General features: G+C 38.0%; 1 protein-coding gene across 12 annotated transcripts in view; it reads left to right on the top strand.

Annotated features, from left to right (window-relative positions):
- The window catches only part of CTNND2 (catenin delta 2), a 645,784-nt gene that overhangs the window by 531,000 nt on the left and 93,118 nt on the right, over positions 1-21,666 (top strand). For all 12 annotated transcript variants that reach the window (XM_027681495.1, XM_027681470.1, XM_027681446.1 and 9 more), the window contains 2 exons: positions 17,933-18,050; positions 20,801-20,986. In XM_027681495.1, coding sequence (XP_027537296.1) covers positions 17,933-18,050; positions 20,801-20,986 — 304 coding nt within the window. The remainder of the gene's footprint in view (positions 1-17,932; positions 18,051-20,800; positions 20,987-21,666) is intronic.

Genomic DNA, 21,666 nt, shown 5'->3' with positions numbered 1-21,666 from the left:
TTCTTTCCTCATTTCTTATCCTTATATAAGAAAAGAAAGGAGATTGGTCATGTTTACAGTGACATTTGAACAGCTGGAGTTTTCATTGGTGCAGACATGCAGCGGTATTGGGAATATGACTCTTGGCATGCATCTAAGCTTATTCATTCCTTTCCTGCTTAATCATTTCACATTTACTCCTCTCTGTTGGAGGTCTGTCCTTGTGCTGTTCATTTTTTGAAGTTCCTGTGTTCAGTGAGAAACAAACTATTAACCTGTCTTATCAATAATAAATATTTGTTCATGCTCAAAATCTGCAGTGAGAAACAGAATGGTTTCCAGGAGATGCCAGTTTCAAGTTTGCTCTACTCTTTTCATAGTTAGAGTGAAATGAATTTAGTGGCCTCAGCACAGTTCCTCCTACTGTCTTGCTCAAAGAAGTACTGCTGTTGCCAGTCCTTGATACCTAGGCAGGAAACAGGAATGATGTCAGCAGTAGAACTGGAAGGTAACATGCATCACTGGGTAGGTGTTCATGCAGCAGGTTCATATCAGCACGTTCTATTTAACTATTTTATCAGTACAGGCTGAAAACCCTCTGACTGAGCAGCACCCCTTTTGAAAAGGAACTGGGGCTTATAGGAGACACCAAAACCAAATATAACCCAGCATTGTGTTCTCATCATGCATATGGCAGACTGGGGTACATCTGTGACCAGCGAGTCTGTGGAATATTTTCTCCCTTTATTCAGTACTGCTATGACTACCTTTGCAAAACAATGTCCAGCTCTGGGAACGCCTCAGTCCAATAATAATTCTCAGAAAATGGAGAGGGTGCAGGGAAGAAGTCACAAGTTTCGCCTTGGAAGGTTAAAATTGGACATTACGCTTTATCAGGAAGGTAGTGCAGCACTGGAACAGAGGGGTGGTGGAATGTCCATCATTTGGTGTCTTCAAGGCTCTCCAACAAAACTACTGGCCTTGTCTGGTGTTGATATAGTCCTTCCTTAGGCAGCAAGCTGGACTTGGATGACTTCCGACATGTTTCTTCCAACCAACATTTCTGAGATTATGCAAGTGACTCCAGAGTTTCAAGTCAAGCCCCTGGAAAAATAAGAATACAGAAATTGCAAGCTCTGAGACAAAATCTGGAACAGAACAAAATTCCCTTACTTCCTTTCCCATCTCAGGGCCATTATTCCTCTTCTCTTGCATTGGTCATGGAGCACTTGCTGACAGAGGCGAGCAGGCTAATAGAAAACAAGCCCTTCTACAGGGTAGCTGTCATTCACTTCAGATGAGTCCATCCCATGCGGTGGATGCCATGTGAGGCCTATAGGGGTGAAAAGCAACAGCGTAGGCAACATATCACGGCCATTCTGTAAAAGGGGATTGAATTACAGTTACAGAGGACAGCTTACTTTAGGTATTACTTAAGTTTTCAGTGCTAGACTTTTTAACTGTACTGTTCTGTAAAGCATTTTATAACTCGTAATGATGAACTGATTAGCAATTGCAAGCATGATTACTTTCAAGTGTCAGCCAAACAGCTAGAGAAAGATTTGTATTTGAAAATCTTTTTTCAATGACAGTAGTGTAGGTTAATCAGTGTTAATTTGAGTTCTTTTAATTTCTGTTAGGAATAATTCTAAATCATAGAATAGTTCATTAAACAAATAAATAAAAAAGTGATATTTTGATGGGATTTAAAATTGAAATGTGTAGTTACAACATTGGATGTGTGTAATTAGTTGTTTGTTTAAATAGACAATTTCAGAATTGCAGTTGCAAGCTGCTTTTCATAATTCTTTAAATCAAGATGAAATTACAGTCAGAAAAAAAGTATTAACCATTATAAAGTGGCTAAAGTGCCATATGCAAATCTCTAAATTCAATAAAATCCCCTCAAAATTGTGATCAAACTTTAAAATTCTATGCAAGTTATTAATATTATAATTTTTGAAGAAATGGCGGTAGGGGAAACCCAATGGATTTTTCTTTAATTAATTCACTTAACTAATATAACTTTGGGACATTTAGGTCATCTTATTTTTCAAAGTCATTGATAGCTCCATATTTTTCTGGAGTTCTCTCAACCTGTGTACTGAATATTTCTGGAACTCTCTGCTGTTTGCTCACAGTGACCTCACCATTGGTCTAAATAAACAAAGATGATTGCACTTAATCTGTAGTTTGAAAGTTTATGCTTGCTACTGCTGTTCTTTCTGGTATTAATAGTAGTGACCAACTTTTCTGGCATTGCAAATTTTTTTGTCTCTCATGCTTTGTTCAGTTAACAGGGTAGATTTGTAAATCAAGTTTACAATCCAACAGGCTGTCTGATTCTTCTGGGGCAGGTTATAGTGCCACTCTTCAAGTGGAGTTTGCATTACAAATGTGTAACCTAAGTGGTCTAAAGCACTTTTATTTGGGGAGAGAGGGTGGGAGGCACACTGATAGTCATGACATGATTACTGTAAGAGGCTATAACAGGTAGCAAAGGCAGGTGTATGAGGTTTTGTTATCTGAATTATAAATGTTTTAACAGCTCAGTTAAATTAGGCATGTTCTGAGGAATGATTTCATGGTGTGGATTGAATTTCCAGCATTCACTGATATGCATGCGAGTGGTTTTGGCTGCAGCCATCACAGCAGTACCAATGCCTGGCAGATGCAGTATTTACAGCAGCCCAGCACATCCACAAAAGGTGTGGGTAAAAATTAAAGTTCATGTTTTCCATCTGCCAGGGTGCTGCTTTCCATGCAGATTCTCAAAAGAGCAGATGACATGGATGGCAGTGGTGTTGTGTGGCTTAATACCATGATGCTGAGGGCAACATTGTAGGCAAAATGATTAGGCAAGAGTGCAGATATGGTTAGTGAGAAGAAGGCTTAAAGATTAAATTGCAGCTGGGTTACTACTTGTTTGTTATAACCAAGAGTTTTGTCTCAGGAACTTGTCTACATTGTGGAATAGCAGAAAACAAAGAACTGCAGAATAGTTTTTTCTCAGTAATTGTCCCTGTGAATACTTCAGGGCAGACCACGTATCTGCAGAGGAAGTTAATGCAGCATATGATATATAATACTGTATATGAAATACAAACTTCTTCAAAACTTTCTCCAGCAGAAGAGTCCATACAGTGCCTGAACATTCCTGGTGTGTTTGGTGGCACCCATGGTGCCAGTGGGTGTTTCTGGAGTGCAGGTGTACAGCTCTTCCCTTCATCTGAACGCTGGTGTAGTTTCATACAGCTAAGAAGACTGTTCCCAAAGCTGTGCTCAGAGAGACACTTACCTTCTACCAGAGTCCAAAGATGCAAGGAGAGGTGCTGTACCCAGCAAAACCCAAATCGTAGTCTGATCCTGATTACAGTAGGGAAGAGAAGGTGAGCCTCAGCTGAGGCCCCTCCAATGCCTCTACCTCACATGGTGGATAAGTAATTGGCTGGATGGACACAGACAGGGAGTTATGGTTATTGACTCTGTCTGCAAGTGGAGGCCGGTGATGAGTGGTGACCCTCAGGGCTCTATCTTGGGACAGGTGATCTTTAATATTAGTGAGATCAAGTGCACCCACAGCAAATTTGAAGATAACACGAAGCTGAGCAGTGCAGTTGACACAACAGAAGGACGGAATGTCTTTCAGGGCGACCTGGACAAACCAGAGAAGTGGGCCCAAAAGAGCCTCATGAAGTTCAACAAGTCCAAGTGAAAGGTGCCACACCTTTTTTAGGGCAATTCCAGACATGAGTGCTGACTGGGAGAAGTCATTGAGAACAGCCCTGCCAGGAAACACTCGGGAGTTCTGATGGATGAAAAGCTGGACATGAGCCAAGAGAGTGTGCTTGCAACCCAGAAGGCAAATGGGCTGTATCAAAAGCAGTGTGGCTAGCAAGACAAAAGAGGTGACTCTCCTACACTACTCTTCTCCGGTGAGGCCCTGCCTGGAGCAGTGCATCCAGCTCTGGGGCCCCAACATAAGAAGCTCATGAACCTACTGGAACTGGTCCAGAGGAGGGTCATGGAGATAATCACAGGACTGGAACAATTCTCCTATGAAGACAAGCAGAGAGAGCTGGAGTTGTTCAGCCTGAAGAAGAGAAGGCTATAGGGAGACCTTACAGCAGCTTTCAAGTACTTATAAAATGCTTATAAAAAAGATGGAGAGGGACATTTTACAAGGACATGTAGTGATAGGACAAGGGGGAACGGTTTTAAACTAAAAGATGGGACATTTAGATTAGATGTTAGGAGGAGATTCTTTACTGTGAGGGTGTTGAGGCACTGGAACAGGTTGCCCAGAGAAGCTCTGGATGTCCCATTCCTGAAAGTGTTCAAGGCCGCGTTGGATGGGACCTTGAGCAACCTGGTCTACTGGAAGGTTCCCTGCCCATGGTAGAGTGGGTTGGAACTAGATGATCTTCAGGGTCCCTTCCAACCTAAACCACTCTATGATTCAATGGTGTGGGAGGGTGTAAGGTGCTCAGCAATGTAACATCCCATGGAATGCCATTCACAGGATTAAGGGAAAATACAAGACTAATGTAACCTTCTAGTTTGTGCTTATGTAAATTTACGTGAGCAGCTGATTTTAAACATGACATAGTTCCAGCTTTTGGTTTATTGAGGAGCTGAGATGGAGAGCATATACTTTGCACTTGCAGAGACCAGTGAATTTCAGCCTAGTCCCATTAAGTATGCAGGTCTTAGGGTGTTCAGAGTAATAGACCTTTAACCAAAATTGTTGCCCAGCCTTTGGTGGGTGATCAAGCCAGCTCCAAGGCTAAGACAAGAAATCCAAGCAATGAGCCAAAACCAGGGCTGAGGACCAGCACTGCTGCAGCATTCCTGGGACAGGGACATGGCTCCAGGCTCAGGGTCCTGGGCTGTGGCACTGGTATGTCAAGTTTGCAGGTGAGAAGGTAGATATGTAAAAAATGAGGAAAATCAAATAATAAAGAAGTGGTAGGAATTTCTTCAATTATAATTAATAAATTGCTGGGTAATTCTGCCTTTCTCTGTGCAGTGTCCATAAATGAATCATCTCATGCAAAACAGACAGGTAGTTTATCAGTTACAATCACATGAGCTTTCTGTATCCTTTCTGCTCTGGGCAGAAAGATATCTCAAGCACAAGGAACTGAACACTGCAATACTTGATTCATATACTTACCATCTTGATGGAGTGTCATTTTACCAGAGCCACCTGTTAAGAAAGGAAAAAAAAATCCTCTAGTATTTGGTATTAGCATATGTATTTCAGCAAGGTTTGGCAATGGAAATAGCTCTGAGCTGGGGAATAAGTGCTGAGCTTTCTAAAATTGTATTAAATAATTTGCAGTCTTTATACCTAATATAGGAAATTTTAGCGTAACTCAGAGAATTGTGTTTGCAGTGTTCTGGAGGAAGCTATGTTTTTCAGTAAATAACAATTAACTGAGAATGGTAAAATAATAATCACAAAATTAGAATGCTTATTCATAAAAGAAGATAAAATACACCTTTATAAACTGTAATTATCTTTTTGATAATTTGTTCTGATTAGCACACAAAGCATACAAAGGATGAAACTTTTCCCAGGCATAACACCACTGCAGCCAAAGCACTGTTATAGAGGTGAGGTTTGTACGTGGGATGTGTTGTAAAAGCAGATCACATGGCAGCAAGTCTGATGGTGCTTGCTTAGGGAACGCTTATCTGTCAACTAAAGAGTAAAAGCAACTACAGAAATTCCTCAGTGTGGGAGTACTTATCTAGAGACTGAGGCTGAAGGTTGCCGCAGCATCAGTAACTTTGTACTTAAAACCAGCTCTCAACTTTTTCTGGTTGCTCAGTTTGTATAATTTTCTCCCTACTCTTCTTTTTATTGTTGGTCAGTCATGGTTTTCTAGAACACAAATGTACTCTGTCGCTTGGCACAAGAAACAGTAAAACCTCCATATAAAGGGAGACTTGATGGAAATAGGATGCACAAAGGTGATCATAAGATAAAGAACACAATGATTCTGCAGAAACTTTTACTCAATCAGATACACACAGCTCTTGCAAAGTATATTTTTTGGGGGAGATGAAAGGTTGAGGGTGAGACGTCCTCTTCTTTCACTGCATACAAGTGTTTTGGTGCAATTTGTAGGAAGAATCAGGAATATAGTAACATGCCAAGTGCATATCTTTGCAGATGAAAGGGTAAAAATATCTGAAGCATAATAGTACATTTCATGGCCAAGGAAATGACCAAATAGAGAGTCTTCTACTCATACAAGAGTTTCACGAGCATCTTAAGGCACCAATGGAAAGTTTGAATTTGGCATTTATTTTAACAGGAATGAGTGAATTGACTAAAAGGGTATGTGTTAAAATTGAAAGGAAAATATAATAAGTAATAAGTATAACAAGTAATAATAAGTAATATCTGCCCCCTAAGCAATTCCTGTGACATGCAAGACAGCCAGGCACCAAAACAGGGCAGTGTAGGGTTTTGTAAGAAGTTTGTTCTGGCAGAAGATCCAAGTTATCAGATGCCATCCCTGGGGTGTAAGCAAAGGGGTAGAGAGCATCGACAGTAGTGCTAGTAGCAGAGTGTGTTTGTTCATGTTTTTATATGGCATGGACTAGGCAGGGATAAGTAGGGTTGTGGTAGAGTGATTCCCTTATTTTTTTACAAGTTATTTCAAGCAACAGTGATGCACAGTGACTCATTAGGCTGAAGGGCACACTAGAGGGTCAGTTCTTTCATCATCTCTCAGTATGCACATAAAGCCGTTTGGAAATATGATGATGTGACATAATCTGAGGTAGAATACACACTCTGGCAATTTCAGGTTAACTTTCATGAAAATAGGACACGAACATACATATTTATTTCCTATGCTGAAGGCACATTTAGACAAAGCGTAAGAATTCTAATTTATTATGCATCGCATTATATATTTTTTTACAATTAGGCAATTTATGATAATGAGATTTTTTTACAGGTATTTAGCTGAAAAATCATAACAACTGTGAGATGCTATTATTGGGAAGCAGCATAGATGCCTTGATGTATTTAATGGAGTTAAAGCATAAAAATAAGATAATTGAGGGTAGAGATTGTTCTAGAAATGATAAAACGCAATTTCAAAGGAATGGTATCATATAATGAGTTATGTAACTAGAGAGAAATAATATGAGCAAATAAATGAATTTTGAGTTGACTGAAAATTTTGAAGGAAGTGCAGGTAATATAAAGCATGTGTATAACGACAGTGAAAGAAAAGGTAGAACTAATATACTGGTAACTAGTCTAGACTAGGAACAGGGAGAAATTACATATAAGGCAGCGTTTCTAAAGGTTTTTAGACTGGTAGAAGAGAAAGACCCCTCTCACATCTGGAGAGAAACTCTGGCCAGATAAATGTCCATAGCAGTGAATTCACTGAAGATATCAGCATACACGCAGCTGAAAACCATTTGCCTTCTACTTTTCTATGCTATGCTGTAACTTGCTTTGTTTCAGTTAGAGTAGTATTTCATACTTTCTGATATTCTAATGAATGTTCTTCTTTGTGACTTCTTATCATCTGCATTAATTTTTCTGAGTAGCTGATCAGAAAGAGGTGAACCTAACAATCTAATGAACTGATTGGTGTTGTAATTAATTGTGCTCATCTGATTAGTCAACATCCAAAGCTGATTTACCCTTCTGTCTTCTCAAGGCACTGCACTGATAATGGTTTTTCAAGACTGGTGCAGGAAGGCACTTGACACTCAGATGTGACAGGGAGATTGCTTTGTAGGTTAAGGGAATCATCTTAATTGAGCAATCGTGATACTATTTGTTTGTTCCTCCAGCTTGATAGGATTGCTTATTTTTATTTTTTTTTTCTGGAACATAATCTTTATTCATAGGATTTTCAGACAGGTAACTTTGCTAAATATAGCTATTTATGTTGTTTATGGTCTAATTTTTGTGATTATCTTTTTCTGTGAACTCTAAAACCAAAGCAAAAAAATGTATAACCTTCCAATACTTTGATTTATAAGACCCAAGAAGTGCATTACTAATAATGTTTTTAAATGTTTCAAACTTAAAGGCACAGGCAAACAGACTTACGAGCTTTAGTGCCTACCAAAGTATATTGAAAAGAATATGTAATATGTGGAAATACCTGAGCCAAAACTTTTTGTTTTGCTTTAGTGACAACAGCATCAACTGAAAAATCAGCATATAAAATGGAAAAGTGAAAATCAGAGCATAAAAAGTAGAACCTTATGTCAAAATGGAACACAAAATGCGTCTGTAGTGCCATTATTTATTTTCATATTTATACAACTAGTCACATCTGAATTGTTATCTAGCCCAAGTAAAATGCTTGTCTAACACAGAGTGAGAAACCAAAGTGAGTGTCATAATATCTCACCCCAAGGTTTAAACTAGTTTTTTCCCATGCAGATGTTCTCCTGAGTTAATATGTCTGAAATAAGCTCCATTTTTCTTTTTTTTTTTTTTCCCAAGATGTAGCTTTCCTGTTTGCATAGACATGCTCTCACATCTGTACATCATCAAACTAGGAGATTACATTTTAGCTTGCCACCTTCTCAAAGTGTCTGTTTATTTGGAAATGTGATGTAAAACTACTGGGTTTATACCTGAATCATAGCTTTGTCTTCTGGCATCATGTTGTAGACCAAATGTGACAGCTGTGGCACAAAGCTTTTTACTGCACAGGCTTGGTTGTTCTCAACTGAGTTTGTGTGAGTAACACTTTAGAAGGCCCTTCAAATATGTGGCCAATTGGTCTATTTCGCATATGGACTTTTTTCCATATAACAGGATATTCATCGAATATTTAAACTGACTATTTTTTCTCAGAAACTAACTGACTTCTTACTGTTCTATTTGTGTGTATGAGCCACAAAGGAGACCCAAGTAATAACATCAGCAAGACAGGGACCTATAACTTACTAATTAAAGCACTTTTTTCTTTTATAATAGACAAGAGAATTTATGTTGAGACTCACTGGAATCAAAGACTGTCAAATGACTGAGCAAGTTTTAATGCAGATATTAGGCTTCAAATCACTTTCTTTTTTGCTTCTGTGGGGTAGCACAGTCAGGTATTTAGCTGAAAAAATCGTAACAACTGTGAGATGCTATTATTGGGAAGCAGCATAGATGCCTTGATGTATTTAATGGAGTTAAGGCATAAAAATAAGAGGATTGAGGGTAGAGATTGTCATATTCTTTGAGCAAAGCTGAGCATGTTGCAGATCCAGTTCTAAGTGCCTTATTAAAAAGGAGCAGAGGATGACTCTAGAGAATACAAACTCTTGTGACTTCTTGGGATTATAATTACTGGAGAGAAGGAGGCGGGATGCACAAACTAGTCCTTTAAGAAAGTAAGATATTTAACAAATAAACTGCAAGAATGCATAACCCAAAATCTGTTTCTGTGCATTTTGGTGGTTAGTTTGGGTTATTTTCTGATTACAGAAAGTATACTTGTGAAATTTTTTCACAGATTTTTTGGTTTGGGAGTTTTATTAAATAAGCAACTAATTTATTTGGAAAAGCATCATGCTTATATTTTTAATTAGCTGTTAATTTTGTGTGATGGTCTGATCCTTTCCTATTACTCTGGAGACAAATATATCTTTTGTAGCTAGGACATGCCTGCTAGTACTAAACAATTTCAGGTAAAACTTGGAAGCAGGTCAGGAATGCATTTTGGCCCCATGTTGGATTCTGAAGTTGCACTTTTATCATAACCAACTCAGGCATTCAGAATATTTCTGAGTATATAAAAAGAGGCTTGAGTGTATCCCTGAAAAGCACTTGAGCGGCCCTGGGATTAAGTCAAGGGGAAAGAACTGTCAAAACTAAGAGTTTTTGTTTTCATTTGTTAGTACTAGTTGTTCTTAAGATAAAAAAAGGCTAAATATACCAGAGGATGGCAAGAAATTTCACACACTGTGTGAAGTTAGCTAAATTCCTTTTCCAAATTTCAGCTATGAATGAAAATCCTTTTCTTCAGCTGTTGTGTATGTTACAATTTTGACTGAAGGAGAGTGATTTTTCTTTACGACTTAATATTATATTAGAGAAATAACATTCAAAGGATTTTATAAAGAGATCTCAGCAGTGTAAGACATGCTGATAAATACACTAGGAATAATATTTTAAACACTTAGTAAATTACTGGCTTTTACAAATAGTATATTTTTTTATGTTTACTCTGAACTCTAAAGCATTTTGCCTGCTTCTTTTCAGCTGTTCTTAAGAATGCAGTTGTAGTGCCAAGTTTTTTCTGAGAATATAACCTACAAAAAATTAAAGAGGGGATATTTTTACTCTTGTGGAAGTATTTTCACTAGTGCAGCTCATGCAAGTCAGAGACTTTCCTATAGGCCTAAACAGGACAAATATAGACTTCATCTTTTAGTGGATGAGAAAAGTAGACATAGAAATGATGAACAAATAGCCTGAATACTTCAGAAATTGCTTGAATGGTTAATGTAGAGGAAGGCAATTAAGAACATAAAAACAGACCAATTTATAAGCATTTGAAGAAAACAATCTGATAAATAGTAGGTAGAATGAGGTTAACTGAAAACCATTTATGTCTGATCAATTTTTTTTTTCTGAAGAAGATAACAAGCTGAACAGGAAAATTAAAAAAGGGGAACCACTTTCCAATACTGAGGCATCTGACGCAGTATTTTTGAGTTCTCATAGTGACCAGAGAAGATAACCAGGGAAGATGGAATTAGACCAGTAATACTTCCACAGGGCGTGCTCCCATTAGCCATGTAGGTGTTTCTCTGGGTGCTGGCATGGAGTAGTGATGCCTGCATTTAGCAGCCTCAGTGCCATCCTTCTCCACGAATTTGTCCAGTTGCTCTTCTGTCCAAGCATTGAGAGCTGCAGTGTCCTCTGGACAGTGGTTCTGCAGGACAGAAGAGCCTGAGCTAATGCTGGCATTTAATGCTGGATCATCAACAGCTAATGATGTTGTATTTACATTCTTTAACACGTATGAGGATCCATTTAGTGATGTTACAATTCTAAATGGAGAACAATGTCTTGACATTGACATATTCAGACTATTCCCATTGTGACATTCAGAGTCTGCACCACAGCAGCATCTTCCCAAGGGCAGTAAGCACCACATTTCAGCTCTTAAAGAAGTAGTGCATTAAAAGCAGTATATGCATAAACAGCAGACTTTTAATGAGTGCAATGATTTTTATGGAGCTAAATGCTACATGTCAGAGACATTAAATATCATAACAGAAATTTGATGCAGGTGGGATTTTTTTATGCCATAATTTAAAACATTCCCTGAATACTCTATGTGTAATTCTGTGTACTGTATTTAAGTAGAATTGCACTTCAAATGAAAACACAGCAAAAAGGGATAGAGGAAGTTAGAACTACTTTTTGTTTCTTTCAGATGACGCTATGGTTGATTATACCATGAACCCTACCCAGAATTACTTATGCCATAAAATTTGGGGTGGTTTTGGTTTTTTAGGGAGATGATTTCTTTTAAGATGTTTATTGCAGATCATGTTCTTTTCCACCACATAGCTCTTCAAAAGTATCAAAATAGCCATAAATTATGTTAGGAGTCAATTGCTTCACAGATCACACACAGCTGTCATTAAAAACAATGCATTTAGCCGGAGGATTATACATATAGAAGCACAGCAGTAAAAGGTACCTGTTGAGTGCTTGACTTGGTAGGCTAATTGCTCTGATGTTTTGAAAATGAAAGGTACGGCTGAATAATCAAAGCTAAATCACATTGTCATAGCATTTGATAGAAAGTTCAATAACCAATACTGTATCCACATTAGACTGCCAGATGTTTGTCTAATTGCAAAGTATCCTCTTAAAGTGAAATTAATACCTAAGAGAGAAAGATCTGGGGCCAAATTCCTTGTTGATGTAAAATGGTCTTTCTTCTTTAATTACGGTTGAGCTAATGTAATTATTAAAAGACAATTTGCCCCAAAACCTGTGTTATTCTTAATCCACATGTAGGATTGATAAATTATTACTTCTCTGAAAACCAACTTATAGATAAAGAAGGCTATAACTGGTGCTAAAAATATTTAGCAAGAAGAAATATTCTGATCTTGGTAATACTACACTGAATAGTCATTCAAATCAGGAAAAATTAAAGGGAGATCTGTGGCAGTGACTGAAAAATCTGTTTTAATTTATTATTACTTCCAAATGATAAGCTGATTTTGTACTCACAAAAAGCCTAACACTTAGAAACTCTTAATAATGAAGAATGAACCATCTTATGTTTCCTTCTTTTTTGTCTCACTGCCTTGTTTAAACTTCTATTTTGTCTGAGAAATAGCTAGTCTTTTCCGCTAGTTTAATTTTCAGGAGTAAGGGATGAAGTCTTAGTGTACAAATAATGATTAAAAAAATTAGATTTTTACTAAAAGTTATAGTAGTAACCAGAACTACTACGGCTAACCTACTTACAGTATGTTCAAAGTGTGCATTGAATACTTACAGATAAGCCAGTGTGACTCAAGGTCCAATCCACTACAAAAAGCCCTAAAAATTGTATAGTTGTGAGGGGACTGCTGATGACTGTGAGCACACTTGATGGATACATGCATGGTGTTTGTTGCTTCATTTTGCTGTCTGTGTTACTATATTAGACCCTTGCAGCAAAGAGCCTGAATTCTTACAGAAACAGCTGGAAGTACACAGAAAATGCAATAGATCTTATGTGATCATCTGTTACATTGCAGAGCAGCTCAGAGGATCATCACCACTGCACCCTGTGATGGGGATGCCAGCCTGCCACTGAGACAAGGCTCTGTCCCTGAAGGAGAAATGCTTAGTCAATCAGACAGAAATAAAAATAGGCAGCATATAAAAGAGCACACATAGAGGAGGCCAGTATCAGGGCTGCGGGTTTTTTTGTGGGTTTTTTTATGTATACATTTTAAAGATGAGTATTTAGTGTATCGGTTGTAACTCAGTTATTCAGTATTCTGAGGGCTTTTCCCTTGCTGTGTATCCTGAGAGAAACATAATCATGGTTCCTATAACATTAATGGGGTTATTTTAATTCTTGGTTTATATAAACCTTTCCCCCTTGCTGTGAAAAACCTCTTTTTACTGGCTATTTTAACATGTAGAAGGATGAAAGAGGTTGAAGCTGTTATGATTAATCCATTTTACACAAAACTTCTTGGAATAACAGTATACTTTGAATGCCCCTGAAGTTTCATAACAAAGATAACTTCCCCCTTCCACCTAATTTAGGATATTATCCTTCTTATATCTGTCCTTTCTTAGATCACATCAATCCCTAGCAAAAATATTAGAGATTAAGCATGCTTTCTCTGTTTATCATGGGGCTTTGAGGAAGACCCATCTCAATTTCACCTTTGCTAAATGCAGATTATTTGTTCTCAACAATTATCCTACATGACTGCAGTGAGATCTGCAGTGTGCAGACCTGTAGCTGCTGCAGGAAAGGTCATACTACTTGGTATGACCTAAGCATGCTCACAAAGGGCAGGTACAGATACTTTCATTCTGTCTTTGTGATGGGTAAAACTGCCACTGGGAATAATGTCAACAGTTTACTAAATATTCCCATATCCAGAGGTCATGTCTCAGCACACTGGCTTTCTGGATGATCTTTCTGTAGAAATCAATGTCCCTCCCCTGCATAAGGCAGATGAACTTAGTTATCCTAGAATCACAGAGATATTGCTCTGAACCTCCCACAGCTTGTATGAGTGTATGGAAAATGACCCTAAAGGAGAAAGAAATTACTTGGCTTCACCCATCTTCCCCTACTTCAAGGCTTAGTAATTATGTTGAATAACTAATGCAAGTACCAGAGTTGACAGGAATCAGGTATGTGTTGCACACTACATTCCTTTATAGCACACAGTTCGTATCCCTAGAGCATTGATTTGACACTCTTTAGGTATGTGTGGAGGATCATGCCTTCTGTTAGTTACCAGGTGATGTCATGATAGTTGTCACATATTCCCACAAAACTGAAGCTGGATTATTTTAGTTCTCTTCCCATTCCTACGTAATTGACAAAATCAATCTGCCGTTTGTTCAGAGAATAGCAGTTTGATGAGCTGTGTCTGAGTTCTTGCTTTGACTATCTGTTCTTGGTGTTCCTCTCTTGAGAAAAAGCTGTTTATATTAGCTGGGTTTATGTTAGCTGGGTCTAAGTGGGCCCTTCTGACTAAATTGACAGTTATCCTTCAGCACTCTATATTCTTGGTATTCCTGAGTGTCTGGATTCCATTTGAAATAAATTTTACTTGTTTATGGCAGTCTGAAGGACTCTTTGCCCTGTTAGATCCAAAATGACAGCTTATAGCTCACATACACCCTGTGAATAGAGTTTACACAAAGAATCAAAATTTACAGGGCGATCAAGCTGGGCTGCAGCTTTACAATGGAAAAGTATTTTTTTCCTGAAAACCTATGCATCATATCTCCACATCTCTTAAAACATCCAGAAAGCGTGGTTTCACCTGTTTGAAAGATGACACTGGAGAAATAAGCTCTTAGTGGGACATTTTGCCAACAGTAGATACTACTAATGCTCCAATTTAACACTTGCGCGGTGACCTGTAAATTCACAAATGACAAATCGTCTTACTCTCTGTCACACTGACAGCTACAGCGTGTTCAAGTTAACAATGAGAAATAAAATTATGATAGCAGCATGTTTTCTTTGACAGCTCATGTAATCTGGAACTTGTTCAGTCTATATGGTTCTGCAAAAGAGAAGCATGGTGATATTAGAGACCTTCTGTGAAAGATCTCAGTTAAGAGTGATTACTTCAATAGAGGTGACATGGGATTAGTTAGATAATAGGATGTATTTCTTTTTAAATAATTAAGTGATTATTTCTGCCAAAATGTTGATGCAAGATTTGGATTTGTCTTGGATTTTAAGCTATTTCCTGTGTAAATAAATGTGCCATATCTTGGGGAGAGCTGTAGTAGGTACGAGTCAGTACCGAAAGTAGACAGCAAGTTTTGTAAGAAAAAGAAAAGCAGTCATGGGAATTCAGAATATCTACCTCTTGATCACAGAGGCAACTGTAGCATAATGGGTAAGAATGATAAACAGAAGAACTGAATTCGACAGCTTGTCCACAGAGCAAAGAAATGCACTGTCTGTGTAAGATGTGCCCCTGGTGTGTCTGTATGGCTTCGTATAAAGGTCTCATATTCTTTTTTTTTTTTTTGCTGGGAATGAATGAGGCAGACAGTTCACAGCTCAGGGACTGTAAGGTAGTCTACATTACTGTCTTGGTGAGGAGGAGTTTCTGGTGAACTTGGAGAGGAGCTGAGAGGCTGACAGTCTCTGCAGGCTCTGGACAGTCAAGGTGACATGCCTTTGACCATGACAGAGGGAAGGCAAAATTACCTCAGTGAGATCAGGGAGAATACATCTCTCTGTTTCTATTCACGTCTAAGTAAATCTATTTTGAAAACTTGCACTCAGTATATATAAGTGCTGAAAATAAAGAAGCCTGGACACATTATGTAAGTACAGACTGTTACATCTATCTCTGTTTAAAAGGATTCAGTAATATTTCAGCTTTTTTTTTTTTTTGTATATATAGAGGTGCAAAGAAAGGCGCTTTGCTGAGGACACTTCCTCAGCATCCTCCTATTGTAATTTGTGCAGTTATTCTTGTAGGCTGGATACAAGTCTGTTTCTTTATCACAGAATGGTTTGGGTTACAAGGGACCTTGAAGATAATCTAGTTTCAAACACCCTGCCATGGACAGTGACACCTTCAACTAGACTGGGTTGCTCAAAGCCCCAGACAACTTGGCCTTGAACACTGCCAGGGATGGGGCATCCACAACTTCTTTGGGTAACCTAGTCCAGTGCCTCAACACTCTCAGTCTATATTTATCTACCTATATCTATCTTTATCTGCCTAGAGGGTAAGAGAACAGAATTTCAGATAGAAATCAAATAATCCCTCTTGTCCTCGCTGTCTACCCCACAATGCACTTTTCCGATCCATGATTCTGCTTTTCCTACGTGTTCTGCCCTTTCACAATTTCAGTGGAGCTGTTGCCTTTAATAAGGGAATAGTCTACTCAAAATACACTTTAGGTAGAGTGCCCTGCCCTGCAAATATAGGACATGGGCACTGTCTGGGGAAAACTATGCTCTATAATTTTACCTTCTTACTTCTGCCACACAAAGGGAAGTCAGAAGGTTTCCTTCACTTTGAAGGGAGAGAGTTTTTCCAGTTGATATTCTCCAGACCTCACTTCCTAGATGACAAAAGAAGGTTTCCCCATGAAGTAGAGGAAAATCCCTCACCTGCTGAGCAGCAGGGATGGAGGGGAAGAGCTATGAAGTTCAGGGACCAGAGGAACTAGACAACACAAAAAATACAGAAATTCATTCTAGTGCTCCTGGGCTGTATGTTTTCTGTTGAGCTGTCTTCAGAGATAAAGGGAATAGTACTGAATTAATTGGGGCAGTTTGTGTGTGGAAGAGCAGAACTAATTAGAACTGTGTGGGAATGCAAGTATAGTAGTGGGAAAATCCTGTATATTAGGAACGTGCATTGGAGGAGCTGGGGGATTGTCCAGTTATAAGACTCTTTGGTGCTTTGGGGGAACGGAAATGCTTTTTTTTTAATAGATGATAAGGAGACAGAACAGGATGAAGTAGGTAGAGCAGAGAAAGAATTGAAAGGACACTATTCCTAAGTTTCTCTCACATTTCTTCATCTGAAATTCATTCCCCTTCCCAGGATTCTTGTCCTTTTTCCATTTTTAATGCAAAGTGGAGTAAGAGGTAGAAAGTGCCTTACCTTTTTCCCAAATCCAAAGGCCAATGTCTCCCTTCCATTTCCATCCATTGGCATTAAATACATAGGACTGGAGTGTACACTCTGTTGTTTTCTGTCTTTGTATAAACTTTAGTAATGAGGAGAGAGGAGCTACAGATAAGCCACCTCAGCAAAGGGTTGTCTTCCTCTGCTGAACGAGACTATGTGAAAGGTTTCACCCCATTCCTGAGATTGCTGATTCACCCATTTCCAAATCAAACCTGCTATGCAAAATTGAATGCAGTTGTTCTCAGGGAGTCATGATGTTTGCAAATATAGATTGTGTTTATATATGCTCATTCATACATATTTGTTTCTTTGTATGTCAGTATTTTGAACTTTATGACACATTATGTTATGCAGTAAATTTTGTTTTAATTGGGTTTGTATAAATTTGTTCAGAAGGCCCTCTGGCCCTGTCTAAGGAACACAAGTATTATAATATTATTATAATAGTCTGAGGTCTTAAGTTTTGTAATGTAAAAAACTTGTAACTACGTTAAGAGAAGATTGAGGCAATAATGTTCTCTCAAAATGAGAAAGAAAAGGAAGCACTCGTAAAATGAGAGGCAAGCAATACCAGGTGTTTTATATTATACTTTGATAATATTTTTCTCTCAGATTAAGAGCCCTAGCTACTGGGCTCTTCAATTCCTATGAGATATCTTTGGCAAAACCTCTAGACTTTTAAACCCCTGATTTATATGTACATATGCACATTTTAAAAAGGCTTTCTCAGTACTATAAAACCTACAAGAAGGAAAGAAAGAAAGAAAGACAGAAAAAAGAAAGAAATGATCAGCCCTTCTCCAGATTTTAATGGGCTGCGAGTCTCCCAATGTAGGTGGGCGCATGCTGCTTGGCCACTCAGCCCTGTCCTGTGGAGGACCTGATGTCTTCCATTTGTTCCCCTCTGCATTACATTTCCTGAGCTCATTTGCAGCTGTCTCCATTTTTCACAGCTCTGAACTGATGAAAGGAGAAAAGAAAACATATGTTTTATCTGTATGTTAACTGTGAGAAGGTTTCAGGCGGGGCGGTGGGCAGGAGAGCTGTGGAGATGGTGATCCTTGCTGTTGCCTTGCAGGAATGTCAGCTCTGCTGGAGAGGAGGCCCGCAGAAGAATGAGGGAGTGTGATGGCCTGACAGATGCATTGCTGTACGTGATCCAGTCTGCTCTGGGGAGCAGTGAAATTGATAGTAAGGTTTGTCATCTTTGTCTTTTCAGGAGCAAATCAGGTATTCAAGTACACGAGAACTATAAAGTGACAGGTTTTTTGTGCTTTATTTTTAAAATACATTTTGAGGGATGACTTAGCAAAGCATAATTTAGCCCATCTTTTCTTTTTCCTTCTGCTGATCTGTGTATTTTTGTGTGCTAAGCATTGTATTTTTGTATACCTGTAGAGTGTGCACAGGTAAGCATGTCATTCTCTCAATTGAATTATTGAAGTAGAAAATATGATACTGGTTTAAGAAGAGAAAATATGTCATTCCATGTGAAGTTCCTTACATTGCTCTGCCAGTTTTACCTTAAAATTGATTTTCAGTACAATTTTAAGTTACCTTAAAATTGATTTTTTTAGTAGTACAGAGCTAATAACAGTGAAGTAGGCTTAGAAGGCAAACAAGCAAAAAAAAAAAAAATTGGCCAATTAATAGGCAGTTTTGCAGTAAAGCAAACATTATTTCTTCTTTGAGGAGGATCAATGAATGCTTTCAATAGCAACTGTGTTAAGATCCCTCATTATGTCAACTTTACTTCTCTGAAAGTACTTGGTTATGAACAAGCTTCTCCAAAGGTGAAAGATACTGCCTAATTAAAAAGACTCCAAACATTTACAAACTGAAGATTTGTAATACATTAAAGTATTACAGAGAAGAAGAAAAAAGCCAGTTTCTTTTGCTTTCAGTATACAGTGCTAAATTAATTACAGCTGCTGCTCTAGGGCAACCTTGGTCCATTTGCAAACCCCTAGGAATTGCAGGAGAGCAGTCTTTTATGCAGCAAGGTTTTAAAGTCCAGTGGGTTTGTATTTCCAAATGATCCTTCACGGAAGGACGTGAACCTCTGTGGGTTTATAGATCCAAGAGGGACAATCCCCAGAAATCCCTGGTCACTAACCTGAATCAAATAGGTGAAAATTGCCTGTGAATTCAGGGGACAGAGAGGAATTAAGAGAGGTGCTGGGCTAGCAGTATGCCTTTGGGGTTTTTTAAAGAAAAAAAGCACCCCAAAAATTCCCACAACCCATTAGTCTGTAATCTAATGAGGAGTACGAGGAAAAAATTCAAAAGTACAAGTAAAGAAAGAGTGAAATCTGTCCACCTGCGTGGTTAGAACCAGCTTTCTTGGCTTGTAAGGGTTCACCTTAGTGAAGAAGCTGTTGGTTTCATTTGAGCCTTAGAAGTTTGCTCATCAGTTTTAGTTTGAGATAAAATTTTCCTCCTGATGGACTCAGCTTATGTTTTCCACAAAATAAGAATTTTAAATGCAAAACCTATTATTTTTAAAAAGAAAAATTAAAGTTTAGAATCCTAATCAACAAATGCAAAGCTTCAACTTAGGCATACTGTGGCAAAACTGAATGAGTGGCAAAATTCATGTATGAGTATGTTAAAGAGAAGTCAAAAAGGCAGCAAACTTTTTAAAATATTCATGGTCAGTGTAATGTCTGGAAAGCTTTCAGCTGTGAAAGGTGCTCTAAGAACACTTTCTACACACACGTGCACATATATATTTTTTACATGTTTTTATGTCTTTGGCCAGAGATTTCAAATTTGTACAAGTGTGTTATGAAATTTCATCTATGTTAAAAAATAGATGAATTAATATTCTTGCATAAATGAATCTGAATTAGTTATCATCTCTGGAACTTAGTGTCACCACAAAAAATGTGTGCTGAATGCATACCTGGCAGAAGCTCATACAGTATATAAAAGTAAACGGTGCCCCATCTGTTTGCCTCACTGGTAAATATGGCAGAATATGATAGAGCTGAAAGCCTCACAGTTATTCTGTTCTGGGTTAATGGAGCAGCAGTGCTGGGATGTAGTGACTATTGCTTTTTATCTCCAGGGAGCCTTAGAAACAGTTGAAATAAATATAAATAGATGGAGAATGGCTTTTTCAACCATGCTTTCCCTGCCTCCAGAAAATTAAGCTCATATCCTTCTTATTAGGGATAATCAAACCCAGATTGAACCAACTAAATGAGTAGGTTTCAAGTCTAAACTGAACTTCTTTTAGACTTGCAGAAATTATTTTGAATTATAAGTGAATTTTCTTCCACTGGATCTCATCCATTTATGGATTCCTGCTTGCATCTTCTATAGAAGGCACAACCTATTAGGGGGAAGAATGGATGAAAGGGAAAGGCTGCACACAAGGTATCCATCTGCTAGAAGCAGTAATAGTAGCAAGACTCTCAAATTTCTAGTTTTACTTCTTGGACTCGAGGAACATCATCTGTTCGTGGTACAAGTACTTGTGAAATGGAACTCAGATCCCATTTTTCTAGCAATTTGCATAAAATTTATGCCAGGAAAAAAAGGTTATTTCTGGTTTTAAAAGTACGAAACTAAACACAGAACCTATTGCCATTTTCTGTTTGTAGCATTTTCTATTCACTGAGGTGGGAGTTTGCTGACATTCTGAGTGTTCAGATTCTCTTGATCGCTTTTTACGTCAACATCTGTTGCACATGGGACTCCACTGTGAAATTTAGAATGACAATTAAAAAACTCCCAGAAAAATATTGTCCAGACTACTGATTTGCTACCATAAAAATTTCTAAATATCTTAAGCTGGGGAGCACTCAGAATTGTGCTGGGAAAATGTATGTGCAAAGATAGATAAAATTCCTTCTGCTTTGTATACAAAGTGAACAAGAGAAGGATTTTAACTTTTTTCTGGTTTTGTTTTCTGTATTTTTCTTTTTGTCATACTCTTCAGACCGTTGAAAACTGTGTGTGCATTTTGAGGAACCTCTCATACAGACTAGCTGCAGAAACATCTCAGGGACAGCAGATGGGAACAGATGAACTTGATGGATTACTCTGTGGTGATGCCAATGGAAAAGACACAGAGAGTTCAGGGTGCTGGGGGAAGAAGAAGAAGAAAAAGAAATCACAAGATCAGGTAATGAAAGTTACTTGTAGCTGTGTAGTGAGTAGTTGAAGTGCCCATCGTTTAAAACATCAATAATTCATGCACTGTATTAGAAATAAAGTGCATGATGTATAATATACCAAACTGTTGACTTTGTTAATTAGCTGAGAGCTTAAAGTGGAATATGGCTCTGGAGTAATGAAATATGTTTGCCTGACAAAGTTGTACATTATGTGGTGCACCTGGAAACTGTAGTCATGAGTATACTTTGAACGTCATAAATACTGTAAATGCACTATTAAAGGAAGCCATTTATTATGAAAAGTGTAATCTGCATATACTTTACACTGTACTTCCACATAGACCCATGTGTGTAGAAAGACCTTGATGGAAGCAAACATCAGGCTTATATTTGTATACTTATATGCTTCAAAGCTAGTCTTGTTCTGTGCCTCTTTGTGTTGGAAGAAAACTGTACAGAACTGAATCAAGCAATATGAGTGAATGTTAAAAAAGCTTATATTTTGAGATATTTAATATTGTTACCAAACAAAGATTGAAAAGTAGTCTTGATAGTTTCCTCAAGTTATTTGAGGTGCTGTGGGTTATTATTTTGGGTGGGTTGATTTTCAGAGTGTGTTTTTCTCCATTTTTTCCCATTAAGAACTTAGAATTTGGATAATGCTGACAGTTATATTGCAGAGAAAGAC

Source organism: Neopelma chrysocephalum, unplaced genomic scaffold, assembly GCF_003984885.1.
Source record: "Neopelma chrysocephalum unplaced genomic scaffold, ASM398488v2 Primary Assembly neopelma1_22b, whole genome shotgun sequence".
Lineage (NCBI taxonomy): Eukaryota > Metazoa > Chordata > Aves > Passeriformes > Pipridae > Neopelma > Neopelma chrysocephalum.
The sequence above is the reverse complement of the archived record's forward strand: the minus strand, read 5'-3'. Positions and strand labels throughout refer to the sequence as shown.